At 35.2% G+C, this 20458-nt stretch overlaps 1 protein-coding gene across 6 annotated transcripts in view; it reads left to right on the top strand.

Annotated features, from left to right (window-relative positions):
- LOC138692622 (zinc finger protein 541) overlaps positions 1-20458 on the top strand; it is a 1853746-nt gene that overhangs the window by 1397130 nt on the left and 436158 nt on the right. For all 6 annotated transcript variants that reach the window (XM_069815665.1, XM_069815669.1, XM_069815666.1 and 3 more), the window contains exons 6-7: positions 10-128; positions 5638-6091. In XM_069815665.1, coding sequence (XP_069671766.1) covers positions 10-128; positions 5638-6091 — 573 coding nt within the window. The remainder of the gene's footprint in view (positions 1-9; positions 129-5637; positions 6092-20458) is intronic.

The following is a 20458-nucleotide window of genomic DNA, read 5'->3' as shown; positions in this document are numbered from 1 at the left end:
GTGTTGCAGGTGTGCGGGAAAGTGTTCGGGAACGCGTCCGCACTCGCCAAGCATAAACTGACGCACAGCGACGAGCGGAAGTACGTGTGCAGCATGTGCGGCAAGGCGTTCAAGCGGCAGGATCACCTGTAAGTCATCGCACGAACGTTTCCGTCGGACTGCACAAGTTTCATACGGAGACATTTAGAAATTCGATGTCATGTGAGAAAGGCTATAAGCGTTTTGCTGACTAGGAATTATCGAAGTATCTAGCCATATTCATGTTTGTTCATTTATTAAATAGTGAATTTTGAAGTTCATTTTTTGGATACTCCAATCATATTGCATTATTTGCTTCATAGGCTATACGAAATGAGAATATTTTTTTATAAAAATCTATTTCAACATTTTTACCGAAATACACGCCTTCATAAATCCTCATATACCATCTGTCTGTCTGTCTCTCTGTCTGTCTGTCTGTCTGTGTGTTTGTCCGTCCATTAGTCAGTGTGTGTAACAGCAATTTTTAACCTAAATAACTGGAAGGATTTTGTTGTTATTAGCTACGAGTCATTTCATCCGTGAATAATGTACAAGGGGCAGTTAATAATTTTGCGGACTTCCCTGAATGTAGGCAACACACAGGACATATTAAATGGAGAAGTTATCTTGAACCAGGAAACGCCTGGAATCTATATTAAATGCGTCACCTAAAAGGCAGAGAAGAAGACTAGCTATCAGGCGTACATGGAGAGATTCCGGGAAAAATCGCAATTGATCCGTGACATGTTTGCACAAAATCAAGGGTAGAAGCTCGCTTCTTAAAGACAATCTGACGCTGTTTGGTAGACTGTTTTAACAAGCAATGATCTTTATTGACACGCGAATGTATGTTTAACGGTACAATAAATACAAGTGCATTTCGGAAATATACTCATTGCATCTTGTACATGCAATATAATAAACTAATTTTTATAAGTAATTTGTTGTTATTTGAAATGCATAACACAAAATGATATTGAAATTCGACTTAGAAAATGTGTTCCATTTCTTCGTTTTTCTTTCCTTTGTCACTGCACGAAATAAAAAAGAAAATATTTTATTTATGTAAAAAATATCTTTTCAGACAATGTACGTTTTTTGGCATTCCAGATAACGCATAGGAGATCTTGGCAAGTCGTTTGTCTGTCTGACTGTCTGTCTGTGTGTGAACAGTGATTTCTCCTAAATCACTGGAGATATACCGGTATTCAGGATTTGTCAATCAGTTTATCCTAGAACTATGCATGAAAAATAATAATTTTACTAAAGCATTGATTCAATTTTATTTCAAGCCAGCATTATAGATTCACATTTACTTCAATTCCAAGCAGACGATTTCGATTGTGATTTTCTTTATATATAATTGGCTTAGAAATGAGAGCTGTAGTTCTTATCAGAGTAAAGAAAATTGCGTGAAAGCTTTAATTTGGTTGGGTGTTACTGTGATATTTAGAATTTAAAGAAATTGTATTTTTTTTTTATAAAGATTGTAAATGTGATTGAGAATACGTATTATAACGCTACTAACATGACTGTTACATTTACATGCAAGATGTATTCGTTCATTACATAGGTTATTTCACTGTATTTATGCTTAATAAATGCATTAATAGGATTATGTGGTTACTCCAATTCTTCCCTTGTCTAAGTGGACTCTCCCAACTGTTGCAGATAGTGCGACATATCTCGTTGCCGTTCCTAAGTAATAGTGTAGCACATTTCGTTGTAGTTGCTTAGTGACGTCAGAATAGTATGACGTAACTCACCGTTGATAAGAAAGCTGAAGTCAGATGTTGAAACCCGTAAGTTTTTCTTCATTTGATCTTCGAATATAAACGTTTAACGTCGAAATATTTCGTGAGAGGTATTAGGTCTATTATTATCTATTTTCACTCTTCCCCTGTGAGTTCTGCGTCTCTATCACAGAAGAACCATCAAGGCCAATACAAGGGGAACAAGAGGAAGAAAAAGAGAATGAGGATAAAACAAGTGTAATACGAAAAGGAAAAAGAGGTTAAAAGGTGAACAAGGCCACTACAAGGAGGACAAAGAGAATAAGAGGAAACATGGGGAAGATTAAGAGACCAAGGGAACAAGAGCAAAGCAAGGGGAACAAGAAGACAAGGAAAACAAGGGAAATACAAGGAGAACAAGAGAAGACAAAGAGAGAAAGGACGATACAAGGAAACAAGGAAAAAAGGAAAACAAGGTATAACAAGGACAACAAGGGAAATAAAATACACATAGTTCTACTTAAAGATATGCAGTACCGGTATAGTAAAGCTGTTGACAAAATGTTTTATCCAGAAATGTCCAGCCTCTTGTTTTTCGGAAAAAAACAAAGTAATTTAAAAATAACGTTAGAGCTATGAATTTCAGTTCCGTTGTGACTGTATTCAAAAATTAACTTTCGGATATTCCACCGTGTCTTGTAAATTAACATCTATAACATTGGACGTACATTCACAACAATTACTTGTGTAACATAATGGGTCCAGCACAGCAGGTGGACTCTTCAGGTCATATCTATGATCTTAGAACCTGCATGCAGTTCCAAAACGTTGTAGATGCTTAGTTCCAGGATACGATGTTATACTCGAAAGTCTGCTTCTGAAAATAAATTTATATTTGATTTCGAATAAATTGTTATTTTGTACAGTTTTCTAAATACAAGTTCATTCTTGGCATCAAGTATGTCATGTGAATCAATTAAAAAGGGCTAGTATATACTGAATATAAACTTTATTCGTCCAATATTTCGAGAGAAATCGCATAAAGACGGCATGTTAATAACCACTTTTTCGATAAGCTACCAGAGATACTAGAAACTTTTATTTACGTCATAATATCGAAATAGATATTTTGGACTGTCCTAATACTCTTCCTGTATATTTTTCATGTTGATAAAGCATAATAATTACGTCACGCTTTAAAAATTCCAATTATTCATGATAGAGCAGATCAATAATGCGCACAGGAGACATACCTAATGCTGTGTTTCTTGCTTCCTGAGATACATTTCGGATTATTTCCTCAATAATTCTGCAGGTAAACAACTTTCCCTCATTGCTGCTAATGTCAAATAAAACATTTTACACTTCACGGTATAGTGATTAGCCTTCCTGCTTTCTACAGTAGCAGTACCCTTCTCAAACCTCGGCTGGTATTGTTTTTGTCTGACTCAGTGTTCCAAAGTAAGTGGCACAGCAAGCAATTACTTAAGAAGAGGACAAAAATACTTCCATTCTCTCTACGTGAGAGAGTCTCATCAGATGAAATCAATGTGATATTTCTTTAAAATTCCATGTAATATAAAAATTACGTATAAATAAAAAAACATATGATTTAGTGATTTAAATCCAATGCTTTCAAGATGACTGGATATTCATGAAGATTTAGAATTTTTCAACTATGTATTGAGATTTCATCTTTCAGATGTTTAGAAGTTACTTAACAGATTCAATCTTGGAAGTTGAAGCTCTAGTTTTCGAACCATATTGTTTCCAACGATGGAACCCATAAGTAGGCTAGTTCTAAAAATTCAGAGAAATTAAATTTCGAAACATTGTTCAAAAACTCATCATCTTTATTGTGTATTATTAACCTTTGCATTTTTTTCATTTACTCAAGTTCCAAATTTGTATTATTAGAATAGATTTTAATTAAATTGCGAAAGCATATTTATAAAGGCTAATTCTTACTTATGCATTCTTTTTATTTAAACTTATTTTTACATTCAAGCCCACTACATCATCGTAGCATTTATAAAAATGCTTTAACCTAAAACGTTTACAGGAATTTCGATATAGGAGCTATTCTGATATTGTAATATAGCTTAAACTATGATTTTTCTATTTATAAAAACTAATAGAACTATCGATTAATGGAATATGTAGCCAGTTAGTGATGTATGCAATAGAGGGGGAAAGGAACTGGTCACCCTACCCCATCATCTCCTGGCTTAGTTGCATCATAAGTGGCGTCTTGTTGGTATCACATGTGAGGTTCAGATCTGTCTTCGGACAGTTGATTAAATAACAAACAACAACAATAGAAGTATCGAAAGATATTAGCGGTTTATAATGACATTCTTATATTACCAGATTTCAAAATTTACTCTTACTATGAAAGGGTCTTTTTAATCAAATGAATTCTGAGAGTATTTCATTTGTGAGTTCGTGTAGTATAAAAGGAACGTTTCTGGAGGAATATATATATATATATATATATATATATATATATATATATATATATATCCGTAACGATTAATGTTAAATTAGATTGACAAGTATTGCACAGCAATATTTTAAACTCTAAAATTCTATTTTGAAGATACTCGGAAATTGAGACATGATTTTAAAAGTAATAACTAATTTAAAAATAAAGAATATTGTACAGTATTTCCATAATGGCCAGGCTTATGCTAATTTTACAAAATAATTCGCACAAATAACCATTACCATAAATTTTTTGTCTTGTGAAGCTTTCAATTATTGGAGGAATGATTTTTTAAATAATAATTAATCTTACACAAACGTGCCATTATTTTATGTTTTTAATAAAATACTATTAATTTTAACATTTATTATATTTCGCCGCGCGGGATGACTACGCAGTCTAAGGCGCGTTTCCCTAAGGTTGCTCGGCCCGAAAATTGGAATCCCGCCTCGAGCATGGTCCATTATATGACGATGATTTAGCCCTTTTTAATTTTATTTTAAGCATGTTTTCTTCCAAAACAACGCCTAAAGGTTGTCTCAAAGGTTGTGTTCTTGTGTATAAAAAACTAGCCCAGTCCTCTCATAAAAATGGACTTAACGCGTTTTCTGATCACACTCTTCAATTGTGTAATGTATCACTTTGGTTCATATTATTGAAAATATAAAGCAATTGGAACCATAATATGTCAACACATCTAATATGCCTACGTGTTATGAATGTTATTTATTATTATTATTATTATTATTATTATTACTATTATTATTATTATTATTATTATTATTATTATTATTATTATTATTATTATTATTATATCGTCATTATTGTAATTGTAATTATTATCTAAATAATGTACTCATTAACAGAACGGATTGCGTAAAAGATTTGGGAATATTCTTTGACAGTAAATTGTATTTTCATAGTCACGTTGATTATATTTACAATCACGCAATCAGAATGCTAGGAATAATACGGTCAATAACTTATTCTTTTTCCACTCCCGATTCTCTTTTAATGCTATACTATACATTGGTGCGATCGAAACTAGAATATGCATCTGTAGTTTGGAACTCGATTACAACTACGGACTCGGCTAAATTAGAAAATATACAAAGAAAATTTATATCCTTATGTTCATTCAGATTGTAATTGTAATTATATTATATATAATTGTAATTATATTTATGTGTAATAATTATTTTTGTTTTATGTTTTTGTTATATTTGTGCTGAACTGTAATTGGCCACTGGCTGTTGTACAGCACATTAAATAAATAAATAAATAAATAAATAAATAAATAAATAAATAAATAAATAAAATAAATTATTATTATTATTTTTATTATTAGATATGCGTTCCACAATAAAATATTGAGTGAATGTTAATTCTCTGTTGCAGAAACGGTCACATGCTGACGCATCGTAACAAAAAACCGTACGAATGTAAGGCAGAAGGTTGTGGTAAATCGTATTGTGACGCCCGGTCGTTACGGCGTCACACGGAGAACCATCACACCAACAACAATGCCTCCAGCACGGCGCAAGCGGCCGCGACGGCGTCAACCACGACGTCGGCGTCCGCTAGCGCTGGGAGCTCGGACGACGCCTCGCCGTTGGCGTCGTCGTGCATCCAGTATGCTCCACCTCCGCAACAACAACAAACACCTACGGCGCCACCACCCCCGTATCCCGCAACGTCTTCGCCATCCACCACCTCCACGGCCGCCACGGCTACAAGCAGCAGTAGCGGCTCTGGTGCCAACGGTACAAAACAAGCTCCCAGTCAGTTGCAGCAATTGTTAGCTAGTGAACCCGCCTCCGCCTCGTCAGCTAACAGCACCACCTCCACGAAGGTAAGTCCCTCTGCGATGCTGTCAGGTGTTTAGAAGGTTTATTTATGGATAACCAAGAACTCCAATTTCTCTTTCCCGGCACAATAATTTAGAACTTTCATCGAATAAAATTCTGTAGGAAATCCCTTATCTGTAGTTAAGAAATTTAATTCTCACAACGAAAATAGCTGTAGATAAGAGTTTTACAGAACATGCTTATGAAGTATAACTGAAAGTCCATTTAGGTGCGTTTCTCTTGGAAATATAAAAGGATTAATATTCAACTATTGGGCTAAGGCCTTCACGTTCACCGGACGTTGAGTGATTTAAATTTATTTATATGCGTACGTAACTGCAGTCTCGAGAACCGAAGGAATTGTATCATGTAATTTTATAACATCATTTATATAAATTCTATAAAATTTGTATAAAAGTTTCCATAAAAACTTTCATCGAGTCAGTTTCACCATGTATGTTCATTACATTTAAATCATCTCTCTATTTTCAGTGCCTGTATTTTTAAATAAGCGAGGCTTTCAAATGAGAGCATAATTTACTACATTACAGTATAGAATATACGTAATTATCATTTATGAATTCATGATTAAGTAACATGTTCTGCGTGTAACGATCATTAAGGAAGAAGATCCATACTATGTTCAGTCTATAAAAATTATGAATTCAGTTTCTGAATAATTTTTTCAATATAAATAGGAATATTAGCCAATTATTATTCCATACTCATTGGAAACAATATGTATTTTAATAGTTTTAAAACATGTGACGTTTGGAACGATAAATATACTCTTATTCTAGCTAAAGAAATATCTCAATTTTAATAATTATTTGTAACGACGGTAACAATATTTCCTCTCCTCACTTGAAGTCAAAAGCAGCTCCATCTTTCGGAATGCCATGTGTATTGTCTCACTTCTGAACAATAGAAATTGCCTAAAGAAGATATTATGTACATTTTAGAGATCTTCATTGAATTCTTACTTCAGAACTATATTTCCAAACCATATTTTGAATATTGACATTACGTAATTGTTTCGCCTTCGTTTCTTAAACAATTTGAAAATATGATTTACGAGTATATGAACCTCATATAGTAAATATGATATTAAAAACATCTTATTTTGTACCTATTCATACAATATTTGACAAATTCAATTCATCCTTCAGCAATAAAAATACTGTAATGTTAGCATATTGCTTGTTCAGTTTTCCAAGGAAACTGGCATGGGAATGTATCGTCTTCAATCAGCTTTCTATTTATTAAAGCACCACATTGCAATAATTTTCGGTCTTCAAGGAAACATAACTTAGCCTATCAGAGATTTTATCATGACGGAAAGGTCCACTTGCTGAAATTTACATCCTGAAAATATAAAAATGACGTGAAAGTCTTTCTATGTTTCATGATTCACTACCAAATAATATGAATGTCCATTGCTGAAATGTCGGAAAGAAACAGGAGGTCCACAACTAGCAACTTCTGTTATTGAGTAACTTACTAGTATGTGCTTTAGTAAAAATGGTAGGAATATTTATATTCATGACCCATAAAACTTTACGTAAGTGTTCAGTGTCTTCGATGAAGAATAATAACAGGATAATGAAGATCAAGAGCATTTGGTCCAGGCATTGCAGTCATGGCTGTGAGTTTTCCTGTTACTCTGCAGTTTCACGTGATATGGCGTGGTTCTTATATAACTTGTTACCGTAATTGCAATTTTATTCTTCATAGTACGGTACTATATTTGAGAATCGCCATTGATATTTTTATCTTTTCACTTTCTTGTTTGTTTAATATTACAATGGCCGTCTTATGCTTTGGTAGGGAGCCTTGCAACTTCACTTCGTTGCTCCTTCGGCTACTGGATGAAACGCCAGACATTGACATTTTCGAGTATCATGCCGTTGTAATTAGACATTGTGACATATTTATATCATTGAAGTTATTTTAGTCTTGTCCCCTATACGCGGCGGCCGGGTAGCTCAGTTGGTAGAGCAGCTGGCTACGGACTGAAAGGTCCGGGGTTCGATCCCAGGTAGGGACGGGATTTTTCTCGTTGCCAAACTTTCAGAACGGCCCCGAGGTTCACTCAGCCTCCTATAAAATTGAGTACCGGGTCTTTCCCGGGGGTAAAAAGGTGATCAGAGCGTGGTGCCGATCACACCACCTCTTTCTAGTGCCAAGGTCATGGAAAGCATGGGGCTCTACCTCCATGCCCCCCAAGTGCCTTCATAGCGTGTGACGGGGATACCTTTACCTTTTTTTAACCCCTCTACGCTTTTAATGCTTCACGCTATAGATTATCTATCTTGAACTATTTTGAACCATAGAGTCCTCTTATCTTCGTGGTTTTGAATTTTTCACAATATTTGACCATTTTTAATAGACGAAATTCAGATTGATTGCAGAAATTTACAGATTGAATACGGTTGAGTGATTATCGGCATATCGATGGCTCAGAACCAGACTGTTCTAAGTCTATTTTACTATTTTCTTTTTCAGAATTGCTATTTTAAACTCCTGACATTCAAAGCTTCATGAAACAATTTAGAATAGCTTTGTAGCAACCTTATGGAGAGGAATATTTACAATTTTGTTCGATTCATATATGCAGACAAGAACAGGAACACAATGAAACACAGACTTATTTCTTATGAAAAGTTGGACATAGAACAGCCTGGTTCTCAGCCATCGATATGTTGAAATTTGATATAATGTATCTTAGAATGAGCGTGTTATCACTCTAGTCAAGCATTTGTGTTTGGAATGAACACCTATTCTTTAAGAAGGGGGGGTAGTGATTTCTTCTGACATAACAATACTTCACTTTCAACGTATTTCGAATCTTACTGGACCTATGGATATCAATGACGTCACGCCGCATGGAAATAGAAACAAAACTGCTGGAAGGTTCAAGGGCTAGCATGGCGACTGTGAGAGTAGTTGTATGTGCCACACTAACAAGGTTTTGCGAAATGTTCATCCTGTCATTTCGCTCAAATAAAAGAGAGCACAGACAATTTATTTCTTGATCCAGTAGTAATAATTGGCTCTTTGACATGTTCGTTCATAAGCAATTAACTTTTTTTTGACATTGTGCTCATTATAAACAACACAGCAGTGACACAACAGTGCAAGATGTCATTCGTCTGCTTTACAAGAACCAATCATATTCACTGATGGACATTGCCACCACCTCTGCAGGCTGATGGAAGCACTGTTACAGCGCTGGAGCATCAATGACGTCATCGCTGAAATTCAGAACACCGTCATGCAATCTGACTGCTCAGCACTGAGATTCGGAATACGCTGCTCGGCTTGATTTTCGAGGACTGGACTCACAACGAGTCCTAGCACTTAGGCTTGGTAATGCCCATTGTGCGCTCTATGGTATGATTGTTCAAATCCGATAGATGGCCTGGATAGCATTCTTGAATCTGTTGTTGACTGATCCTTCCTCAGCCCTGAAAGAGCCAAGTGTCATTCTCAGACGTGCAGCCTGACAAGCCCCAAGCCCTTCCTATATCAGCATCGGAAACCTGTACTACATCCAAGACTTTACTCATTTCTTGTTGAATCAAGCTTTGTGTTCACGCCTTTTTTTGCCTACAATAAATCACATTCAAAGGTAACAAAAATAGTGTTAAGGTAAATTAACAGATAAAATCTTTGACACTCAGAAAAAAAATACTCAAAATAAATAATAATACTTCTTACTTACAGTTTAATAAAAAAAATCACAATTGAAAATAACAGAGTTGTGATGGAGAAGTAGACGAACTTCAAGTAAAACCACTAATCGTGGAACGTCTTCGGAAGACAAAATACACTCTTTCTTGCTGACGGTAGTCTAATCTTACAGACATTTAACTGTTGTATTCATTCGGAAAATATGCCAGCTCTGTATAGGAACTGCTAAATACTGGATAAACCGTTAAAGGAAGGAAAAAGACTCTGAGCAATTTTCAGTTATCATTGATTTTTATCTATATCTCGTCAAAATATTTTATCTTTTTCCCTAACATACTATACACTAAACAGATGGATACCGTATGTGAAAGCCGAAAGACAAATAGACTTTTCCCAGAGTGGAATTAGTAAAACTGATATCTTCACTATTTATACAATCCATTTCACCTAGAAAGTGGAAATTTCCAGCTCCCACTTATTTACAGATTCATTTATTCTCATACATACATACTGTACATACATACACACATACATACATACATACATACATACAGTCCACACCTGTGGAGTAACGGTTTGCGCATTTGGCTGCGAAACCAGATGGCCCGGGTTCGACTCCCCGTCGGGACAAGTTACCTGGTTGAGGTCTTTCCGGGGTTTTCCCTCACCCAATATCAGCAAATGCTTGGTATAATAACTTTCGGTGCTGGACCGCGGACTCAGTTCACCGGCATTATCACCTTCATCTCATTCAGACGCTAAATAATCTAAGTGTTGATAAAGCGTCGTAACCTACTAAAATAAAAAGTAAAAATACACATACATACATACATACATACATACATACATGTTCTGCCTATGGACAGGTCTTTCACTGCAAACTCAGCATTCTCCAATCTTTCCTATTTTCTTGTATTGCTGCAAATTGTATCAGCTTTTTTTGTTTCTGTCCAAGTAAAAGAGAAGACCCTGATGGCCTCAACTTCATCAGAATAAATAAATATAATAATAATAATAATAATAATAATAATAATAATAATAATAAAAATAATAATAATAATAATTATTATTATTTTATTATTATTATTATTATTATTATTATTATTTTATTATTATTATTATTATTATTATTATTATTATTATTATTATTATTATTTTCTGTCTTTCTCTTAGTCTTCGCATATGATCCACATATCTTAATGTCGTCTATCATCTGATATCTTATTCTGCCACGAACTCTTCTTTCGTTCACCATTCCTTCCAGCGCACCCTTCAGTAGGCAGTTTTTTCTCAGCTAGTGACCCAACCAATTTCTTTTTCTCTTTCTGATTAGTTTCAGCATCATTCTTTCTTCACCCACTCTTTCCAACACAATTCTCATCTATTTAATTTAATTGCTTGCTAGGTTAAAAGAGTGAGGGTGTCTGGTTGCTTATCCATGCATACATTCTGTCCACAACTGTTACTACTTGAACAGAAAGATATAAAATACGGTACTTTTTAAACACAGTCTACAAAATAATCTAGCCTATATCATACATATTTCTTATAGTCCTGTATGTACGAGTATAACTCTTCTGTAATTATTCAGTTAATGTTGTATGATCAAATACGTTTCACAAAAAGACACCCATTACAGATACTATTGTACCATGAACCCCTACCCTAGTTCAACGAGAGATTTTTGTCGCGAATGGTCGTCTCAGCCACTATAATGCCATTTCATTGTTAATCCCTCGAGTTGTATCTTCCAGATTACACCACATTTTTCAGCTCCGTCTGTCTTGTCCTTAAACCAAAATCGTATCAGTTAATTCGAGATTGGTATAATCTCCCATTACATTGTGTATGTGTCTACTACCGCACAGTGAATGCGTCTTCAGATTGAATGCCTGTTTACGTGTAATACATACTACACGCCTCCTGGTTGATTGAGGGAATAGAAGCTTATCCAGTACAATGTCTCCGCTTCAGACATCGTGCCATGCCTCCATATCTCTCAGTAAAAAAGCTGTTGCGGTCTTATGTTTATCTAATCATTTTTGTTTATATAGAAACATGTCCTGTCACTCTTGCATGCAATTAAGATACATCCTGTATACGACAACTACCTTATGTACGATAAGAATAGGCCTATAATAATTCTATATAGGCTGACTTTCATCATAATTATCATCACAAATCACCACCACCACCACCATCAAAAGTCCTTGCCACTGTCATTACCATCATCATGATCGTCATAGTCTTCATTAACCTTATCGTTATCATAATCATCATTAGGTACGTGACGCTGTTGATAATTATTTTCATTGTGTGTTCGCTTTTTATAGTCTCGGCTAATAAAGATCTAGTTAAGATAATATTGGTTTTAAAACCGTATTGATTCCTGTTATTTGCGTTCAGGCCATGTATACATCTGAAGGATATTTCAATATTGACTGCTTTATTTAATAAGTTGTGTTGTGATTCTTTACATCCAATATTTTATACCTGGCGGTTTTTGTAACTTGTTTTTCATTTTATTTCCTGTTAGTGATCTAATATTCGTTTCTTATTATGTATAGAATATTTTGAAAATATTTCATCTTGTCGTTTTTAAATAGATAGATGAATTTATTCATCATTATTATACATACAGATGCACAACACTATAATAATTTTCTCTTAAATCCAATGCACGGGTCTTTTGACCGTACGTATTGTATAGAAAGAAACCCTACTTTGTAGGTTTCATCCCCCTCACCTATAATTAGATACAACCATTCTCCAAAAGAACAAACAGATTAATATGAAAATGACACAAACAAAACACATTATATAATATATCCTAACCTAACATGCAAACAGGTATAAAAGTGTGGAATTGAATAGTTACCATTATCCCTTCGTCAGTTCGCATCATAAACTTCAACAGCTGAAGTTCTAAGCTGTTTCGCCTTCAGTAGGAGCAATCCAATCTTTTGTTCGTATTCTCTATTCCCCTTGAGGTCAAGAAAGCAAAGCGAACCCCTATTCTGACTTAGCATCTAGGGTGGTAGATATTTTCTCCGGATATGTCCGATTTCGTCACACTGGGATAAAATGTGTCTCCAGGAGTCCTTTTCCCCATACAAAGGACAGAGGCGCTCTCCTTCTTCGTTGACAATTTTATTACCCTTCTATGGCCCCAACCTTAGCCACACTAAACCTCTACTCTCTTTGTTACAAAAATTTATGTAATCACACCTCCCCAATTAAGCATGAGATCTGATTGTAAATGTCGTTTTCAAGTAAGTAGCTGTAATTAGTCTAAATTGTACAGCGAAGTTAAATTACAATATTGTATTCTACAGTTTGAGACGCGACGCCTCACCACATATTGGGTACCGGTACGGCTACTAGGTCAGATGCTAAAGGTGATATGGATTTAATCAAGCCCACAAATAACCAATGCTGAATATTAAATAATATAACATGTAATTAATTAAATATATAAAAGAATACAAATATATACAATGAGATTAATTGACGTGAAAGAAAAAAGAATTAATAATTGAAAACATGTAACAATATTAAACTAAATTAAATAATCAAAAATGAAAATTAATGGCTGATAATCAGTACAATATAGCCTACTCTAATACGTTACTTCAGGCTCAAAGCCGTATTCAATCTTAACTCTGCTACTAATAAATTATAAACACACACAATATTAATTTATTACAAACATACGGTAGACTAATGAGAGGAGGAAATGTCTCAAAGAATTTAGAAAACGCCAAGCTAATACTTTACCAAACAGACGAATATCTCAATACCCAATACATGTTACTATAAACTGGATCCTTCCAGAATAACTCATCGTAGGCAGCATATAACTTCGCGTTCTTCGAAACTTCAATACTAATCTCTGCTGCAGAATTTAAGACGCTCTCGTCTCTATCTCTACGCAATCTCCGAGTAACAATAAGTAAGTAATCTCTAGATAACTGGTCTACGTGTCTAGGCAAAGACTCCCGAGTCTCGATAAATAATTTCTTAATAACTGATATACTAGGCAAAGGCGGGTTCCCGAGTGTCTATGTAATACTACTCGCCTAACCAAGAAACCTCTTATTTCCACCCTCTCTAGTCAACCCACAATTCTATGCTGATACTAAGATAGAACATTCAGGAATATGCCGATAATATAGGTGGCACTGGCTGCTGAAGAGCTGCCCGTGCGATCGAGCCGACTGACGTGCACATCTCAATTTGTACTGTAGTTACTTTAAATTAATTTGTTTATATCACTTCAATCAAAAGGTGCACATATCCACAAATACAGATATACAGTATAAACATATCACTACTACTAATTCCACAACATACCCTTCCCTCAGTGTTGTCAGGATCTCCGACATGTCCCTGCCCTTCTGGTTTATAATATAGCACTTTTTATTGTGCTCGTAAGTCACATTTTCGCCACGGCTGCCATAATACAGGGACATCATTTAATTTTTACTAACATTTTTAATATTAACCTGTCTATACCTTTAGAGAACCGGAAACACCGCTTGCTCCCCCCTCCAAGACTGGAGTTCGATGATACTGGCGTAAAACACAAATCACTCTACTAGGTATAGGAAGGAAGAAAAGTAGTTCATCCATTTACGTAAACTAGGAAATATCGCGATTTTGAGTTTGATAATTTTCATTAGGTTTTTCTTTAATCAAAGTACAGTACTGTATTAAGAATAAGTGTTTTTACTCACGAAGTGAGTTATCCATGCGAACGTATTCATTATGCAGTGTATATTATACTGTCTACAGCACATTAGCGTACAATATAGAGAAAGAAGTTAAATTGAAAAATAATCATAATATAATATTTAAACACTATTTTGAAAATGGTGGCCGTTCATTTCGATACAGGCTTCAGTTCTTTTGTGCATATTATCGCACTATAGACTATTGCATCTAATTCCAATTGCCAGTTTCGTCCTTCGTGCTAGTAACTCATGTTGAAATAATTCTGTACCTACTCTACGTACTGTAAATTCAATCCTCACTTCTGCCCGACCCGAAAATATAAAATTACTCAGACATGCTATCTACTGTCCGTCCAAGTGGTTATGCCACAGGATTGTAAAAAAGGGAGGAAATCACGTGACAGTTAATTACTTAACGAGGCCCTTTTATTTAAGTTAAATTAAACAGCTGTATAATATTACGTAAACGCCCAATTCCTAAGAGAAATTAATGTTTTCAGAAAAGAGCTAAGACAGCCCAGCTTTTACAGAGGGGCGAGCAGAAGCAGGTGGGGGAAATCGGGATGCGAAGTAGGCAAACGGACAGTACCTGTGCGAAAATATGATTCAATATTGAAAGCTCTTTCGTCACTGGAAAACGCGAACATATTTCTGGAACGTACTATACTCAGTAACTCAGTACTGCTTACTATCTGCGGTCTTGGTTGTGTGTGGAGTTGGAACATCCGTAGTAGAAAGGGTGGGAGTGAAGTACATTCAAAAGCTCAGGTACAATAAAAATTGAAGTAAAAATAAAATGATGTTCCTGTACTATCTACCCCCATTTCGAATCTCTCTCTATGAATAATTCAGTATCCTACTAAGGAAAGTGGACTTTGGCTACATCTAGTTGATGAGAGTCAGGATCGGGGCCAGTCCTGTCAAGCAGGTGTGCTTCGATAGCTGACAAAAGATTAGTCAATTTTACGCACTTTTTGGAAGCTGTTTTGTGTCTTACTGTTAATATCGGCAAATAATTTGTTAAGCTATATTTAAATTTTCTTTTAAAATGCGTAGTCTACTGCGTCTTTTCAAGCAGATTTTCTTACGGGTGTTTTTGAATAGGCTCTCTTGTTGGTCCGGAATCAAATACTGCATGCGAACGCTTTATGTGTTTTTTCCTTAATGCTGCGCACGCGTTGTATTGAATATAATATTGACTGAAACAGACATGAACACAAACATGTATCCTTGTTGCAGGAAGCAATTTAAGCTCTTGTAATGAGATGTTGCGCATTTTCAGTCAATGCGTATTCATTAGGTATAAATGGGGAACACTCGATAAATGGAATAGAATGCTAAGTAGGAAATCTGAGTCAGTCCGCGAAAGACGATCTGCCTTTCAGTGAGGTGCCCTCGCGGTAATAAGAGGCTGCTTCATTTATCTCATAAGAGGGCGTGCGGGGTCGTGTGTCATCAATAGCGGCACATACGGCAATCCGTGTTCACCAGGCGGCAACCAGATACTTCCAATACTACATTCAACGCGTCAATGATGTCTCGTGGTTTATTCTTTTCTTTGCCTTTCCATCATTTCATAATTCTCATTTAACTAAACTCCATCCATCATAAGAAAAAAACAACGTAAATAGAAGCACATGGTTAGAAGCACTATGATTGGTGCCTGACCGCATCACCTACAATGCTCTCGAAAATAGTTCCCTTTTTTTAGCGTCTTTCGTCTCTGTTCTCGTACAGATATATAAGTTACATTTAAAACGTATGTGACACGGAAATAAATATCTTACAGAATGGTTTATTCACTGATATAATTGATATAATTGTAACCAATAATATAAATTCTGAATATTTGCATCTTCCTGCATTTATAACGGATTGTCAGTTCGCATGACAGTTTATAGTAGTACCGGTAGTGCACGTGTTGTATCGCTTGCCTGGAACTGTGTTATTATGGCTGATCCAGTCGCAGTGACAATGGCAGGACCGAGTGATATTATCAAATATTCTAAAGGTAAACCGTTAAGAAGTGGGGAAAAACCGTTGCTTACGAGATTACACAAGCTGGCGCATAGAGCTTGAAAAACGAGTCTGAAGTGTTTCCCTCGTAATGCCAATTCCGCCGCTCGGAGCGCTGTTCTGCCCTAAATATTCATAGCAGAACACTTAAATGACATTGACATTTGGGACATTTAAAGGACTCATCATTGCTTATTAAATGCTTCGTACAATATTTTATGGACAATAGACGTAATTTCCAAACTTCTACTCCTCAATTATATTACAATAAAAGGCTGTCATTCTTGATATTAAAACATATTACACATAAACTGAGGGACTGTCTGCTCTGTACTTCAGTTCATACACCAAACATTTCCGGAAATAAATTAACTTGACATCTTACATGTACGCACTATAGCCTCCCTTTTCACCTAATATTAATATTGTTATTAAATAAGATATTTCAACTAATTAAGGTACTACATTATCTTTAATTTCCTTGAATTCATAATTAAGCATTTGCAAGAAGGCCTAACTTTTCCCTCTCTTAAAAAAAAAAAATACGAACGTCACAATAACTGTGAAGTATAATTATTGCGCGATGTTTTCTTGCAGTGGTGAAAACATTTCTATAGGCCTATTGATTAATCTATTGAGCATAGTAATAGTAAACGCTGTAGTATTTTAGTGCGTGTAAATATATTTTGAATTAGCATTTATTAAATTAGGAAGTTAGCCTGTAATATGTGTGATTCAAATGGTTTACTGCTGTGTGCCATTGTGCAAATCGAATCAGAATAAAGAATGTGATTTTTCGCTTCATTGTTTTCCACAAGATGAAGGACTAAGAAAGAAGTGGTGTGTAGCCATTTCTCGCGAAGGGGACAAACCAAGGACTCTTTGGACGCCAAACAAGAAATCGCGTGTCTGCAGCAGACATTTCAAAGAAGCTGATCTTAGCATTAGCACAACATTAAAACGTTTGCTTCCTAATGTGGTACCATCCGTCTTTGATGATTTTCCAAAACATAAACAAAATGTTTCAAACATAAGTAGACGCAACAAAAGAAGGATAACAGAAGTGGTGAATAACATCCATCCTACTAAGAAAAATAAACCCAATCTTGAACATAGTACATCAGCTATCAATGAAGCAAATGTTTCAATTGAAGAAATCTAAGAAGCACATAAAAAAACTATAGCCACAGAGTGCTCAATTGAAAGTAAAAAAAATCCCAAAGCCATTACATTACAACGTAAAAAAATTACTAGGACAATTCGGAAACAAAATCAGCTTATTGGAAAACTAAGACAGACAATATGTAATTTAAAAAGCAAGCTCTGGAGTTTACAGAAACAAAACGAGAAGGAAGATCAAGGAATTGAAAAGCAACTTACCAAAATAAAAGAAGCTGCTAAAGAAGGTAGTTTGAAAGCAAGCTTTTTGACTAAACAAATTCAGGCTTTCGGAAAACAAAAGTGTAAATTTCATGAAAACATACTGAAAATCTACATATTGCTATCTAACAGGTCATCTATCGGCTATAGATTACTAAGAAACTTGGGTATTTTACACTTAACCTATCAAAAGACATTAAAAACTTATATTGGTCACTCAAAAGGAGAAACAGGTGTCACCTCTTTGATAAAGGCTCGGCTAATTGCAGAGGAAAAGTCATTGAAGCATGAAAATGAAAAAGTTGGACCTCTCATTATTGACGAAATTACTATTAAACCGAAATTGATGTATGACAGAAATTTGGATATGTTGATAGGAAGGACAGACACTGAGAAAAATGCTATTGGGATTGAAAATAAGCTGGCAAATAAATTGCTGTGCATTCTGTTCAAGAGTCTGTCTACAAAGTACAGAATACCAGTGTCATTTTATTTTACATACAATTTAACCGGAGATGAGTTGGCAAAATTGACTATGGAAGCCCTAAAAGTAGTGGAAGATATTGGATTTAAAGTAATTAGAATTGTGACGGATAACTGCCAATTTTCGAATATAACTTAGCTGAACAAACTTCAAATAACACTGTAATATGCTTGGCATATTTATAATATTCGTACTCAATCAGTAATGCACAATTAAACGAACTATTTTCACGAGACACAATGCTTTGTAATGGTACTATTCATTATTTCTTAGGGCAGCGAGGCGAACCTAGCGGCAGAAATTGTCATGACTCACAGAGACCTACTCTCGATCGTGCTATGCGCCAGCTTGTGTAATCTCGTAAGCAACGGGAAAAACAGAGTAGTTTGGCGTTCAAATTACGCGAGATGCGGGAGCTTGTCCACGCTGCCTTACAAGAGATCACGGCCGAGGAGTTGCAACATGGTATCAGACATGTGATTTCTGAAGAGGAACGGATGTGGGAACTCGATGGAAAAGTGGACCATATGGTGGATAGTTTAATTATTAACATCGGGAACGACTCTTCTTCCAGTGATTCCGATAGTGATTCTGATTTGGGAGTGAGCCTTCTTCGTGAAAGTAGCAGCAACTAGAACATCGGTAAGTTTTGCATTTTGTGACAAGCTTTCATTATGTATTGATATTAGTAGAAGAATTAAACAACAGGCAAGGGCTTGTGGTTGCAGGAGTGTGTGAGGAGAAGATATTGTTATAGGAATAAAACATTTCTTGTTACGGTATTAAATATCAAATTGAATTTCCTATAATTTAATGCAGGCTACTGTTAATATTTTTCAAACGGAAGCGGAATGCTTAACGTCCAATATAAAGTAATAATTAGATTGGAGTTGTAACTAACTGTGCCGCAAATAGTACCACTGCAGCAATCTACCAATTAGAAAGGACTATGGCGGAACGATACTTATTAGCTTTGTTTACGTTGATTTTTTATGATGGATGGAGATTATGTATTTTTTGTATGTTCTTATTTTATAATTTTGTTTTGACGTAGAACATCCTGTCAGTTCGTCTTTTCCCGTACCCAGTATGAACACTCGTTTCGGGGTTCGTGGTAACAAAGAAAGGTAGATTTTCAAAATTCTTACTCAACAACAATATAAGCCATAGCCGAATGTTACTGTTATTAGTAGTTAGGCCATGAATCAATGTATGATCACGTCGAATAACTCCAACATCCCTCGCTACAGGCATGAGGGCGCCGAAGTTCCGTATAAAATTAGCCGTGCCGCGCGGTTCTCTCAGTAATATCTCTGCATCGACAGAAGCTATAGACTTGTGTGACACTCATTTCATTTGTAATCGCGAGTTCTGAAATATTGAAGGGATAATAGACGTGTATGATACACTTTGAACGAACCACAGTGAAAAATTTGTTGTGAGATAGGACTAATTTCGGAATACCGCTTCATATAAAGAGAAAAAAAAATATTGCATGTCCTTCATTAATTACTTTTCTTATCATAGACCCACACTTTCCATTTTTATAAAGAAACAGAAATAAAATATTCAAACTATCACAACTATAGTTTAATTCCCTACGTGGTGGTGTACCCCTGATAAAAGGCAGAATTATTTTCTCCTTTCCTTTCTCTTTTTTCCTTTCTTTTTTTCTTTCTTTCTTTCCATTGTCCCTTTGTTTCTTCCTTTACTTATTACTATGTATTTTTATGTATTTACAGTTTCATTTTATTCTTTGATTCTTCCTTCATATTTTTCTTTTCCATTTTGTCTTACTTTATTTTTATTTTTATTTCTTTTTCATAATTTATACCTCTCTTTTACTTCTTCCTTTGACTCTTTCTAATAGTCTTTTTTCCTATCTTATATTGTTCTTTCTTTTATACGAGTATGTTTAATTTTTTTCCTCCATCTTTCTTCCTCTCTTCTTCTTCTTCTTCTTCTTCTTCTGGCATCTTTCGGAGGGCTGTACAGCTTGAAGATCCCTATAGTATATTTACGGCACCTGAACCCTGTGCTCTGTATGAGAGAGGTCAGTTGAAATT

The sequence above is a fragment of the Periplaneta americana genome, chromosome 17 (genome assembly GCF_040183065.1).
Source record: "Periplaneta americana isolate PAMFEO1 chromosome 17, P.americana_PAMFEO1_priV1, whole genome shotgun sequence".
Taxonomy (NCBI): Eukaryota; Metazoa; Arthropoda; class Insecta; order Blattodea; family Blattidae; genus Periplaneta; species Periplaneta americana.
Note: the sequence above shows the minus strand (reverse complement) of the source record. Positions and strands in the feature narration are given on the sequence as shown.